General features: G+C 49.4%; 1 protein-coding gene across 4 annotated transcripts in view; it reads right to left on the reverse strand.

The window, feature by feature from the left end:
• PALM3 (paralemmin 3) overlaps positions 1-13,976 on the reverse strand; it is a 255,035-nt gene that overhangs the window by 72,346 nt on the left and 168,713 nt on the right. Inside the window, exon 1 of one of the 4 annotated variants that reach the window (XM_068274191.1) lies at positions 5,857-5,881. The exons of 2 other annotated variants lie outside the window; for them this stretch is intronic. In XM_068274191.1, coding sequence (XP_068130292.1) covers positions 5,857-5,864 — 8 coding nt within the window. In that variant the 5' untranslated portion in view covers positions 5,865-5,881. Of the gene's footprint in view, positions 1-5,474; positions 5,577-5,856; positions 5,882-13,976 lie in introns of those variants that run through there. One more of the 4 variants, XM_068274196.1, reaches the window with a different exon arrangement.

The following is a 13,976-nucleotide window of genomic DNA, read 5'->3' on the forward strand; positions in this document are numbered from 1 at the left end:
TAATGTCCTGGAGTGGCCAAGCCAGTCTCCAGACCTTAATCCAATAGAAAATCTGTGGCATGGGCCTAACAATAGGGGCTGCAACCCATGCGCCTGCTTCTCTCTCTAGCCTCTGACGCGACTTCCTGTATAAACAGGAAGTCGCGTCAGACACTAGAGAGAGAAGCGTCCGCGCTGTAGTGCACGAAAGGTATGTAGCTGCCGCTGCCCGCCACTGCACACATATGATGAGTTATTGAAACTGGAGGGGAGAGCCCGAGGTGAGGGAGGGGGGGACCATCCCCCCTCCCCGCCAAATGTGGCCATAGCTTTCCCCTCATGCTGCGACCCCGCCAGCCCCCGAAAACGACCGAGCGGGTCCAGGGGGGCCCACTTAAAATTTCTGCAGGGGGGCCCGGTGGATCTTAGTTACGCCCCTGATCTGTGGCGTAGAAGATTCGAGTTGCCAAACTCCAGCCTCAAACACTTACTGACTTAGAGAGGATCTGCAAAGAAGAGTGGGCCAAAATTCCCGAGATGTGTGCAAACCTGGTAGCCCACTACCAGAAACATCTGACCTCTGTGATGGCCAACAATGGTTTTGCCATCAAGTACTAAGTTGTCTTTTGATGGGGATCAAATAAGTATTTCACTCATTACAATGAACATCACGCTTTCAATTTGGTGCTCGGGATTTTGAGGGTTTTTTTGTTGTTATTCTGTCTTTCACAGCAACAATAAACCTAGCATGACAATTATAGACTGGGCATTTCTTGGTCAGAGAGCAAACAAGCAAAATCAGCAGGAGCTCATCCTCAGATTACTTTTGTTCCCCCCCCCCCCCCCGATCGCCGCTAAATACATTACCCCGCCTGGATCCAGCGATTGGCGCAGCCTCAGCGGACAGCTCCGCTCTTCTCTATGGGGAGGATCGAACGTGACATCATGCGCAGACCCGATCCTCCCCATAGAGAGGACCGGAGATGTGCGGGGAGGCTGCGCCGATCGCTGGATCCGGGGGGTAATGTATTTAGCGGCGATCGGAGGGGATGAAAAGTAATCTGAGGATGCCGGCCACCACTGCTAGCTAGCCTAGTGCTAGCTGAAGCTATTACAACTATGCGATGACTTAAAATTATACTGGGGGACTCCTGGGGACAGCCGGCAGTATGCCCGACACAGTGTCAAGCATACCGCTAAGGAGGTTAAAATGATGGTGGGAGTGTGACTGTTGCAAAGACGTACGTTGCCAGTCTGAGGCCGGTTTCACACTGCAAAAACAGGCCTCCAGGGAACACCGCGTTAGTACACGGTGTTCCCTGTCTGGCCACCAGCTAAGCAGGAAGTGTTGCACGCTAGCGGTCACTTCCTGCCTCGGGTATGCATTAGCATATTTTAAAAATACGCTTTTGCGCATGCGCGCCGCGACTTAAACTTTTAAAAAAAAACTGCGTCGCCATAAACTAAGATGACTTCCGGGCTGACGCAGATCGCCGCGGGTACCACGCGGTAACGTAGTTCTGCGATTGCGTTAGATTAGGCACTTCCGGCGCAGCGCACCACAACGTTGCAAGTATGAACGTCCTCATAGGGTTGCATTAGGCTGCAGTAGCAGTGCGTCAATTTGACACACCATACTGCTCCAGTGTGAAAGTGCCCTCAAGGAATATGATGCTGTTCACAATGCGCTGTGATTCACAGGACATGATAAGATTCCCGGCCATTCAGGAAAACCCTGGTACAGATCTTGTCCCACCATCAGGGGGCGTGGCTCAGACACACAGAGAGGTTATAGCCAGCAGAGGAATGCTATGGTGCTAATCTATAGCCATAGAGTGACATACTATACTGTGTAATCAATACCTCTGTGTACTACCAGCTCCCCTACCTGCCCTGGAAATACCAGCCATACCACATGTACCCTGGCACTGCCACTCTTATCCCATCCTGACGTCATACGTGTCAATAGAGACATCAGTGTTTATATATCCCCAATGAATGACAAATGGGATACAAGTAATTACCTGTCTGTCAGTCACAACAGGTGTGTACATGAAGGGAGTGATATACATTCAAACAGGAATACAGTATAAGTCATAGATCATTTATAACACAATAGGTATGTACACATAGTTTTTATCATCCAAGTGAGATAATACCAGATCTACTGAGCCACTTACTGCAATCATAGCAAACCCCCTGTACCCCCAACTACAGTAATAGCACCCCACCTGTACCCCCCTACAGTAATAGTATGCCACCTGTACCCCCCTACAGTAATCTCACACTTTCTGTACCCCTCTACAGTAATATCATACCGCCTGTACCCCCCTCCCCACTACAGTGATATCACACCTCCTGTACCCTCCACTACAGTAATATCACACCTCCTGTACCCTCCACTACAGTAATATCACACCTCCTGTACCCTCCACTACAGTAATATCACACCTCTTGTACCCTCCACTACAGTAATATCACGCCTCATGTACCCCCCCCCCCCTACATTAATATCAGAACTCCCCACTATATTGATATCACACCACCTCCTGCACCCATTGTTATCAGACCTTCTCCACCCTTCAGTACAGTGCTATCTGACTACCTGTATCCCTCACTACAGCAGTATCAGAACTCCAATACCTTCAATACAGAGATATTAGGCCTTGTGTATCTCTCAGTGCAGTAATATCAGACATCCCGCATCCCTCCATAACATAATAACAGACTTCCTGTACCACAAGATAACATCAAACTTTCTGTAAACTTTCCTTGCACATAATGGCAGAACCATGTATCTCCTTCATGCCTATGTAATGTCACATACTATAGAAGGCACAATGCATAGCTCAATACCAGACAAGACAGAAGTCACAGTTATAACTATCTATTTATAACGCGCCAACATATTTCGTAGATACACCCCAGAATTCGCCAAACCCTCTGATATTACCAAATATTTTACACCTCTTTTACTAGAGAATACCTGCCTCACTCCCAGATTACACCAGACGCTACACTAAACACCCTGCACCCCAAACTCCCAGATTATTCCACCGGCCCCCTATACCCCTCACTCCCAGATTACACCAGACGCCCTGCACCCCAAACTCCCAGATTATTCCACCGGCCCCCTGTACCCCTCACTCCCAGATTACACCAGAGGTCCTGAACCCCAAACTCCCAGATTATTCCACCGGCCCCCTGTACCCCTCACTCTCAGATTACACCAGACGCTACACTAAACACCCTGCATCCCAAACTCCCAGATTATTCCACCGGCCCCCTATACCCCTCACTCTCAGATTACACCAGACGCTACACTAAACACCCTGCACCCCAAACTCCCAGATTATTCCACCGGCCCCCTATACCCCTCACTCCCAGATTACACCAGACGCTACACTAAACACCCTGCACCCCAAACTCCCAGATTATTCCACCGGCCTCCTATACCCCTCACTCCCAGATTACACCAGACGCCCTGCACCCCAAACTCCCAGATTATTCCACCGGCCCCCTATACCCATCACTCCCAGATTACACCAGACGCTACACTAAACACCCTGCACCCCAAACTCCCAGATTATTCCACCGGCCCCCTATACCCCTCACTCCCAGATTACACCAGACGCCCTGCACCCCAAACTCCCAGATTATTCCACCGGCCCCCTATACCCCTCACTCCCAGATTACACCAGACGCCCTGCACCCCAAACTCCCAGATTATTCCACTGGCCCCCTATACCCCTCACTCCCAGATTACACCAGACGCTACACTAAACACCCTGCACCCCAAACTCCCAGATTATTCCACCGGCCCCCTATACCCCTCACTCCCAGATTACACCAGACGCCCTGCACCCCAAACTCCCAGATTATTCCACCGGCCCCCTATACCCCTCACTCCCAGATTACACCAGACGCCCTGCACCCCAAACTCCCAGATTATTCCACCGGCCCCCTATACCCCTCACTCTCAGATTACACCAGAGGTCCTGAACCCCAAACTCCCAGATTATTCCAGACTACCAGTACCCCTCAATCCCAATAATACCTCACATTCCTCATTCTAAATAATTAGACTCCCTGTATTCCCCCACTCCCAAATAATATCCAACCCCTTTCACGTCTCATTTCCAGATAATACCAGCCCCCCTGCCAACTACCAAATATTAGACCCCTGTACCCCAACTACCAAATAATATCAGACCCCTGCATCCCTCTCCCCCAAATAATATCAGATCCCCTGCAGCCCTCTCCCCCAAATAATATCAGACCCCTGTACCCCAACTACCAAATAATATCAGACCCCTGTACCCCAACTACCAAATAATATCAGACCCCCTGCAGCCCTCTCCCCCAAATAATATCAGACACCCTGCATCCCTCTCCCCCAAATAATATCAGACACCCTGCATCCCTCTCCCCCAAATAATATCAGATCCCCTGCAGCCCTCTCCCCCAAATAATATCAGACCGCTGTACCCCTAAGTATAAGATGATAATTTGAGACTCCTTGTATCTAAAACACACAGATAATATCAGACCCCTGTGCCGCTCTCCCCCAAATAATATCAGACCCCGAAACCCTAATTACCAAATAATATCAGATTCCCTGTATCCAGTTAATATCAGACCTCATGTACCTCTAATTGCCAAATAAAATCAGACCCAATGTACCCCTAACCCCCAAATAAAATCAAACCCCCTGTACCCCTAAGTGCCAGATAACACCAGAATATCTGCACCCCATCTTACCAATAATATCAGATCCCCTGCACCCCTAACTACCAAATAATATCAGACCCCTTGCACCCCTAACTACTAAATAATAAATATCAGACCCCCTGCTGCCCTAACTACCACATAATATGAGACCCCCTGCACCCCTAAATGCCAGATAACTCCAGAATCTCTGCACCCCAGCTTACCAATAATATCAGACCTCCTGCACCCCTGTCCCCTCTGTGACAGTAGTAGCAGTGTCCCCCTTTGTGGGAGTATTTGCAGTGCCCCCTCTGTGGTAGTAGCTGCAGTGCCCCCCTCTGTGGCAGTAATTGCAGTGTCCCCTCTGTAGCAGTAGTAGCAGTGTGTCCCCTCTGTGGCAGTAGTAGTAGTAGTGTGTCCCCTCTGTGGCAGTAGTAGCAGTGTCCCCTCTGTGGCAGTAGTAGTAGTGTGTCCCCTCTGTGGCAGTAGTAGCAGTGTCCCCACTGTGGCAATAGTAGTAGTGTGTCCCCTCTGTGGCAATAGTTGCAGTGTCCCCCTTTGTGGCAGTAGCAGTGTCCCCTCTGTGGCAGTAGTTGCAGTGTCCCCCTCTGTGGCAGTAGTAGCAGCAGTGTCCCCTCTGTGGCAGTAGTAGCAGCAGTGTCCCCTCTGTGGCAGTAGCAGTGTGTCCCCTCTATGGCAGTAGTTGCTGTATTCCCTCTGTGGCTGGCAGTAGTAGCAGCAGTGCCCCCCTGTACAATGATAGCAGCACCCCGTCCCAGTCTCACCTGCTGTCCCGGCTGCGGAGACTGAGTGATGGCAGGAGCTGGGCTGCCCGGGGAGGAGGAGGAGGGGGAGGAGGCGACACCTGAGCTGGTCTCACCGGTTCCAGAGGGAGGGAGGGACTGTGACCATCAATCACTGGAGACTGGGGGAGTCATCACTGATCACATGGCTGCCTGCATGCCACACTGCCTATGGGATATCTGTACTGTGTCTATATACACTATACTGCATGATATCACATACTCTCCACATACACAACTCTAACCTCTTACCAGCCACAAACTTCAGAGAGATAATTACCCCAGTGCACGCCTGCATACATTACAGTCATTCTGCTCTATATATAGAACCAGCATCAACTCCTTCATATGCATTCATAATTACCTGTGCATGCTGTCATACCAAATATTGATGATTATGATCTTCTATATATAGACCTGCAGCATTCCACCGCTTCCATCCTGTGATTGTGCTGATTGGAGCTGTCTGTCTCCTCTTCTCTGCCCACATTGCACTCATAATTATTCACAATGCAGAGAGCTGCACACATGCTGCCATCTGTCAGTGCAACTCCACCCAGAAGAACCAGAAAAGGAATACTATGCAATGGGGCTCTAGGCAAGATAGCAGTTTTTGCCCACTACTGGTGGTCACCTGACTTTTTAGTAAGATTTAGCATGCACCAGGCCCCTAGACTCTCTCCAGGCCCTAGGCAACTGCCTAGATTTGCCTTGAGGATGATTCGGCTCTGCCTAGAACAAATATATCTCTATTAACCAGCCAGAACACATAAACATGTCTCCATTAAGGTGCTCCTTAACGATACAATCCAGTGGTCGATCGATCATTTCCGATTGCCACGGCGATCAATCAGAAACGATCAGTCATGCCCATTATTGTTCAAATTCCTGTTATGATTGGTTGGCCGCTGGATTGTATAGTGAAAGGGATACTTAAAGAGAACCAGAGATAATCTAAGGAAAAGCTGTTATACACACCTGGGGCTTCCTCCAGCCCCATACGCACGGATCAATCCCACGCCGCCATCCACCGCTGCCCACATCTACGAGAACCGGCTCCCCGCTGTTCCGTCAGTCGGAGCCAGTCTAACGTAGGAGAAGAGCGCTGTTTGCGTATCTCTGCAGCAGCTGCTGGAGAGATACGTAGAGGGCGCACTTCTCCTGCGTAGCGTGGCTCCGATGACGTCAGCAACGGGAGCCGGTTCTCGTAGATGCGGGCAGCAGTGGATGGCGGAGTGGGATCGATCAGCATGTATGGGGCTGGAGGAAGCCCCAGGTATGTATAACAGCTTATCCTTAGATTATCTCTGGTTCCCTTTAAAGAGAATCTGTATTGTTAAAATCGCACAAAAGTAAACATACCAGTGCGTTAGGGGACATCTCCTATTACCCTCTGTCACAATTTCGCCGCTCCCCGCCGCATTAAAAGTGGTTCAAAACAGTTTTTAAAAGTTTGTTTATAAACAAACAAAATGGCCACCAAAACAGGAAGTAGGTTGATGTACAGTATGTCCACACATTCAAAATACATCCATACACAAGCAGGCTGTATACAGCCTTCCTTTTGAATCTCAAGAGATCATTTGTGTGTTTCTTTCCCCCTTCTGCTCTCATGCACTGAAGTTTCAGGCTGCTCTTTTCTTCCTGCAAACAGCTTTGCCCTTGTCTGTAATTCCTCAGTATGTGAAAGCCCAGCCAGCTCAGAGGACGATTTATCCAGCTTGTAAAAGATACAAGAGCAGAGAGAAGCTGCACTAATCTAAATATCACACAGGCAGTGTGCAGAGAGGGGCCTGAAAGGGGGAGTTCATAGCAGAACCACAACACTGAAGAACTTGGCAGCCTTCCAGACACTGGCCGACAAGTCTGACAGGGGAAAGATACATTGATTTATTACAGAGACTGTGATAGCAGAAAGTGCTGCAGTAAGCCAGAACACATTAGAATAGCTTTTGGAACTTGTAGGATGATAAAAAACAGGATGCAATTTTTGTTACGGAGTCTCTCCCTTTAAGCCTGTAAAAAAAAGCAGAAAGCATCAAACAAATCGTGCCTCCCCCATGACATACTTCCCGGGGATTTCCTCCAGCCCCTTGCAGCCGACATGTCCCAGGCAGCATCTCCCTTGCAGCCACTGGCCCGGGGTCCTCGCTGGTGCAGAGGCTGACCTCCTCTACCGCGCATTTGCTGCTGTCGATCAAGCCCACATAGTCCGTAACGTACTGCGCAGTACGCTGCGGACGTAGGCTTGATTGACAGCGGCGGTTTTTATGCAGGTGCAGTAAGGACGACCTCGAGGTTGTCCTGTGCACCGTGCAGGGACCCCAGGCCGGCGGCTGGGAGTGGAGCTGTCAGCGGGGGACTCGTCGGCTGCAAGGGGCTGGAGGAAGCCCCCTGTAAGTACACTCACCTAAAGGATTATTAGGAACACCTGTTCAATTTCTCATTAATGCAATTATCTAATCAAACAAAACATGGCAGTTGCTTCAATGCATTTAGGGGTGTGGTCCTGGTCAAGACAATCTCCTGAACTCCAAACTGAATGTCAGAATGGGAAAGAAAGGTGATTTAAGCAATTTTGAGCGTGGCATGGTTGTTGGCGGAGCAGTGCTTTTCAGCGCTGCTAGATTTGGGCGCAGCCGGCGCCTCCATAGACTTCAATAGGAATCACTCCTATTGAAGCGCTCAGTGAGTAAAGTCGGCTCCTTCAGAAGACGGAGCCGAGGTTGCTTTAAAACACAATAATTCTGCCTCCAGCAATCGCTTGAAGCCGAATTATTTCATTCCCCCACTATCCATGGCGGCCTGGAGTGGGAATAGTAATTAAATTGTCCCGGACTTGTGCAGAAGCAGGATCAGCCATATACCGCTGTATGCTGCGCCCAAGTCTACCGGCGCCGATTTCAAATGTACTCGGTTGTTGGTGCCAGATGGGCCGGTCTGAGTATTTCACAATCTGCTCAGTTACTGGGATTTTCATTCACAACCATTTCTAGGGTTTACAAAGAATGGTGTGAAAAGGGAAAAACATCCAGTATGCGGCAGTCCTGCGGGCGAAAATGCCTTGTTGATGCTAGAGGTCAGAGGAGAATGGACTGACTGATTCAAGCTGCTAGAAGAGCAATATTGACCGAAATAACAACTCGTTACAACCGAGGTATGCAGCAAAGCATTTGTGAAGCCACAACACGCACAACCTTGAGGCGGATGGGCTACAACAGCAGAAGACCCCACCGGGTACCACTCATCCCCACTACAAATAGGAAAAAGAGGCACAAGCTCACCAAAATTGGACAGATGAAGAATGGAAAAATGGTTAACTTACCTGTGGCTCCTTACAGCCGCCTGCAGTCATCCTATGCCCACGCCGTCCTTCCGGGACCCTCCAGCCAGCAGCGGCGATCCCCTCAAAGCTGGCCGGTCATGGCCAGTCGCAGTCGACGCAGCCCCATGCTGCACACATCCTGATTGCGCTCCCAATGTCAGGAGCATCTGCGCCTGCGCAGTAGTGATTTCCCCCGAAATGCGCATGCGTAGAAAGTCGCTGTGCATGGGGGTGCTTTGAGGAGGCGCATGGCTTGCCAGCTTTGAGGGGGTTACCACTGCTGACTGGAGAGTCCTAGAAAGGCAGATTGGGCACAGGGGGGCTGCAAGGAGCCTCAGGTAAGTTAAGTAAGTATCACAATAAGACAAGACAAATAACATTTATATTGTGCTTTTCTCTTGGTGGATGCAAACCGTTTGGGCTGCAGCCACTAGGGTGTGCTCAGTAGGCAGTAGCAGTGTTAGGGAGTCTTGCCCAAGGTATCCTTACTAAATAGGTCCTGGCTTACTGAACAGGAAGAGCGGAGATTCAAACCCAGGTCGCCCAGGTCAATAACAATAAGAGTTCACTCAAGTAGCAGCATCCATCACTGTTCTGAATCTGAGCTGTACATTCAGAACCTTCCTTTATATTGCCTCCCCCAGTCTTCCAAATAAGAAGGTCTTAGGCCTGGTTTCCACTTGTGCGTTTTGTGTCAGATTTTTCGCTCAGAAAATCGTATTGATTTTGCACCTAATGGTAGTGAATAGGGCTGTTTCATTAGATGCAGATTTCATAAGCGTGAAATAATCAGAGGTCCTGTAGAATTTTTTTCAGACATCGCATATGATTCGCGTACAAAGCTTTGTATAGGCAATTTTCGCGTTACTTGCTCGAAAATTCGCATTAGATCCATGGTTACAGGAAGTTGTCCGCAGTCATGACTAAGCTGTTACTAGGCAGATTATGTTATATTTAACTAATTGCAAATTTTCGCGTACGGAAATTCGCATAAAACGCGTAAAAATTTGCATGTAAATTTTCACCAATCAGAAAAATCTTATACGATTTTTTTGCAGGCGAAAATGTTATGCTATAGTGGAAACGTAGCCTTAGTTTTGCAAGCACCAATAACAAGCTGATAGCATATTATGCACAGAAGTAATGTTGTTTCTAAAAATAAGTCTATAAAGGATTTTTATCAGGCCAGACACAGCTCATGGGTCAAAAACTAACAAAACACACACAGCAGAAGGAAGGTCTCTAGTCCCCTATACTCTCCTTGTGGTTTTGGGTCACCCCAAGCAGCTTGATTACTGTGTTGTAACCCACATAGCAACTCCTTATAATTGTTATGAGGGGTGTGTAGACACTTTATAAAGCTTACACTGTTTTCACTTTCGTGACCTATAGGTCACGACGCTGCAAGGAGAGACTGCGAGGCGGGGTAGCAGCAGGGGGCGTGGCCAGAGAGAAAGAGCTGCACAATGGCAGCTGAAGAAACCCTGCAGGAACGCCCCTGGTGGGCGTTTTAAAACCCTCTCCCACATGTTAACACATTCGAGATAGCGACAAATATTGTCGGTAACCACTTCCGTACCAGCAGCCTCTGCCCCCTTAAGGACCAGAGGCTGCTGGTACGCTAAAACGCTGCATACCGACGAATCGCTGCAATAATCCGTCGCTCCCGCCGGTCATGCCGCTCTGTCCCCGCCGCAGGCTGCTCACTCTGCCGTCTCTATGACGGCAGAGTGCTGTGCGCCGCTCAGGAGCCGCTTTCATTGGCTTCTGACCCTGTCACTCAATGTAAGCCAATGGGATTGGCTTATAGTAATGACAGGGCCAGGAGCCAATGAAAATGGCTCCTGCCCGGCTCACAGTGCTCTGCCGTCATAGAGGAGGCAGAGTGAGCAGCCTGCGGCGGGGACAGAGCGGCGAGAACGGGTGGGGGCGCGCGGTGAATGGGACATAGAGCTTACGTCCGGTCAGAACCGCAGTGCCACCCACCCGACGTAGATTTGTACTGCGTCGGTCCCTAATTGTTAAATCTCAGGGGCTATAACGCGGCGTTGGGGGGCAGAGAGCGGCGGCGTGTGGAAACAGAGGCATGTCATGAGGCAGAGAACATACCTCTGTGTCCCATCTGCCCACCCATTGGTTCTCTGGGTCTTTACTGGAAATCCAGAAGAGTTGCAACAGTCAACAGAGACCAAATGTAAATCAATTTCTGATTAAATTTAGAGATGAATAGCACCTGTCCTATCTTTGTTTTGTTTTTCAGGCCTCATTTGTTATGCTAATCTGCAGTGCTTATTAAGATGTTAAGAATACCAACCCTCCCTGTTTTAATGGAGCTAGCAGCTGTACTTACCACTAGTGTTGTTCTCTACGAATACATAGCTACTCATAATAGAAATTTAAATTAGATTGCGCTGTCCACGGCCGCTGGGAGAATAACTTACCAATGCTGCCGCCTATAGACGATGCGTTCCACGCGTGGCCACGTTACGCCACTACTTCCTCATTCAAACCTGGAAGGAGGAAGCATTGGAGTTACGTGGCCCGTAAGTGGAACACATTGTGTATAGACCGCGGCATAGGTAAGTTAACGCCTCCCCCCCCCCCCCCCCTTGGCCGTAGGCAGCATGATCTAATTTAAATTTTGTTTACGACGAGTAGCTATGTACTCGAAGAGAGCCACACTATGTACCACCATACCTCCTCTTTGTGCCTCTCTGATCTCATCCAGAGATGCTCCCCAACCAGCTCTCTCGGCTCCTCCAAAACTTTACAGATGTCCACCCCTTACATCACTTGCAGGGCTCAAGGACTTCTCTAGAGTAGCCTCTACGCTTTGGAGCTCCCTCACCCCATCAGGCTCACCCCCCTACTTTCAACTCATTCAAGCAAGCCTTTAACCCATCTGTTCACCACTGCTTACCCGCCATCTTCATGTCTCCACCTACCTCCCTTGGACTTACACCCTCCATGCCCACGTTTCCCTCTACCCACTGTTTAGATTGTAAGCATATTTGGCAGGGCCCTCCTCCCCATGTGCACTTCTCTGCTGCCATTTGGACTCAGTGACTTGTCTGCTATATTTATCCCTGCATTGTTACATCACTATTTTGTGTACCATTGTTGAATATAAAAATGTCCCTGTGCAACATTGTTCAATGTTGTGATGCCTACCCTACCTATTGTACAGCGGCACTTTATTAATAAAGTTTAATAGTAATAACTTGCAGCGGACAAAAATATACCACAAGGCTTAAAGTGCTAACACAACACATATATGTGAACCTAAGCAGGGCCACCCTCAGAAATTTGTGAGCCCCATACTAGTGTTGGGCGAACAGTGTTCGCCACTGTTCGGGTTCTGCAGAACATCACCCTGTTCGGGTGATGTTCGAGTTCGGCCGCACACCTGACGGTGCTCGGCCAAACCGTTCGGCCACATGGCCGAACTAAGAGCGCATGGACGAACGTTCCCCGAACGTTCGGCTAGCGCTGTGATTGGCCGAACGGGTCACGTGGTTCGGGCCCGAACGCGCTCTGATTGGCCGAACGGTCACGTGGTTCGGGTAAATAAATACCCGAACCACGTCATATCTCCGCCATTTGTCTGTGGGTTTAGCTTTGGGTAGGCAGGCAGGGTAGTTCGCTCTCCAGCCACGCTAGCCAGGGTCCCCCCCAGTCATTGTGTGTCGCTGCTGGGAACAGTAGTACACCGCTCGCTCAGCCACACTATATATAGCATTGTTTACTGCCACTGTGTACCTCGCTCAGCCACGCTATATATATAGCATTGTGTTTTCTGACACTCTGTGTACACGGCTTAGCCTGACTAATATAGCATTGTGTGTACTGCCACTGTGCACCTCGCTCAGCCACGCTATATATAGCATTGTGTGTACTGCCACTGTGCACCTCGCTCAGCCACGCTATATATAGCATTGTGTGTACTGCCACTGTGCACCTCGCTCAGCCACGCTATATATATAGCATTGGGTTTTCTGACACTCTGTGTACACGGCTTAGCCTGACTAATATAGCATTGTGTGTACTGCCACTGTGCACCTCGCTCAGCCACGCTATATATAGCATTGTGTGTACTGCCACTGTGCACCTCGCTCAGCCACGCTATATATAGCATTGTGTGTACTGCCACTGTGCACCTCGCTCAGCCACGCTATATATAGCATTGTGTGTACTGCCACTGTGCACCTCGCTCAGCCACGCTATATATATAGCATTGTGTTTTCTGACACTCTGTGTACACGGCTTAGCCTGACTAATATAGCATTTTGTGTACTGCCACTGTGCACCTCGCTCAGCCACGCTATATATAGCATTGTGTGTACTGCCACTGTGCACCTCGCTCAGCCACGCTATATATAGCATTGTGTGTACTGCCACTGTGCACCTCGCTCAGCCACGCTATATATATAGCATTGTGTTTTCTGACACTCTGTGTACACGGCTTAGCCTGACTAATATAGCATTGTGTGTACTGCCACTGTGCACCTCGCTCAGCCACGCTATATATAGCATTGTGTGTACTGCCACTGTGCACCTCGCTCAGCCACGCTATATATAGCATTGTGTGTACTGCCACTGTGCACCTCGCTCAGCCACGCTATATATAGCATTGTGTGTACTGCCACTGTGCACCTCGCTCAGCCACGCTATATATAGCATTGTGTTTTCTGACACTCTGTGTACACGGCTTAGCCTGACTAATATAGCATTGTGTGTACTGCCACTGTGCACCTCGCTCAGCCACGCTATATATAGCATTGTGTTTTCTGACACTCTGTGTACACGGCTTAGCCTGGCTCTATAGCATTGTGTGTACTGCCACTGTGCACCTCGCTCAGCCACGCTATATATAGCATTGTGTTTACTGCCACTCTGTGTACACCGCTCAGCCAGACAATATACCGTTGTTTACTGACACTCTGTGTACACCGCTCAGCCAGACTATATACCATTGTTTACTGACACTCTGTGTACACGGCTCAGCCTGACTATAAAGCATTGTGTGTACTGCCACTGTGCACCTCGCTCAGCCACGCTATATATAGCATTGTGTTTTCTGACACTCTGTGTACACGGCTTAGCCTGGCTATATAGCATTGTGTGTACTGCCACTGTGCACCTCGCTCAGCCACGCTATA

This window comes from Hyperolius riggenbachi, chromosome 3 (assembly GCF_040937935.1).
Source record: "Hyperolius riggenbachi isolate aHypRig1 chromosome 3, aHypRig1.pri, whole genome shotgun sequence".
Taxonomy (NCBI): domain Eukaryota; kingdom Metazoa; phylum Chordata; class Amphibia; order Anura; family Hyperoliidae; genus Hyperolius; species Hyperolius riggenbachi.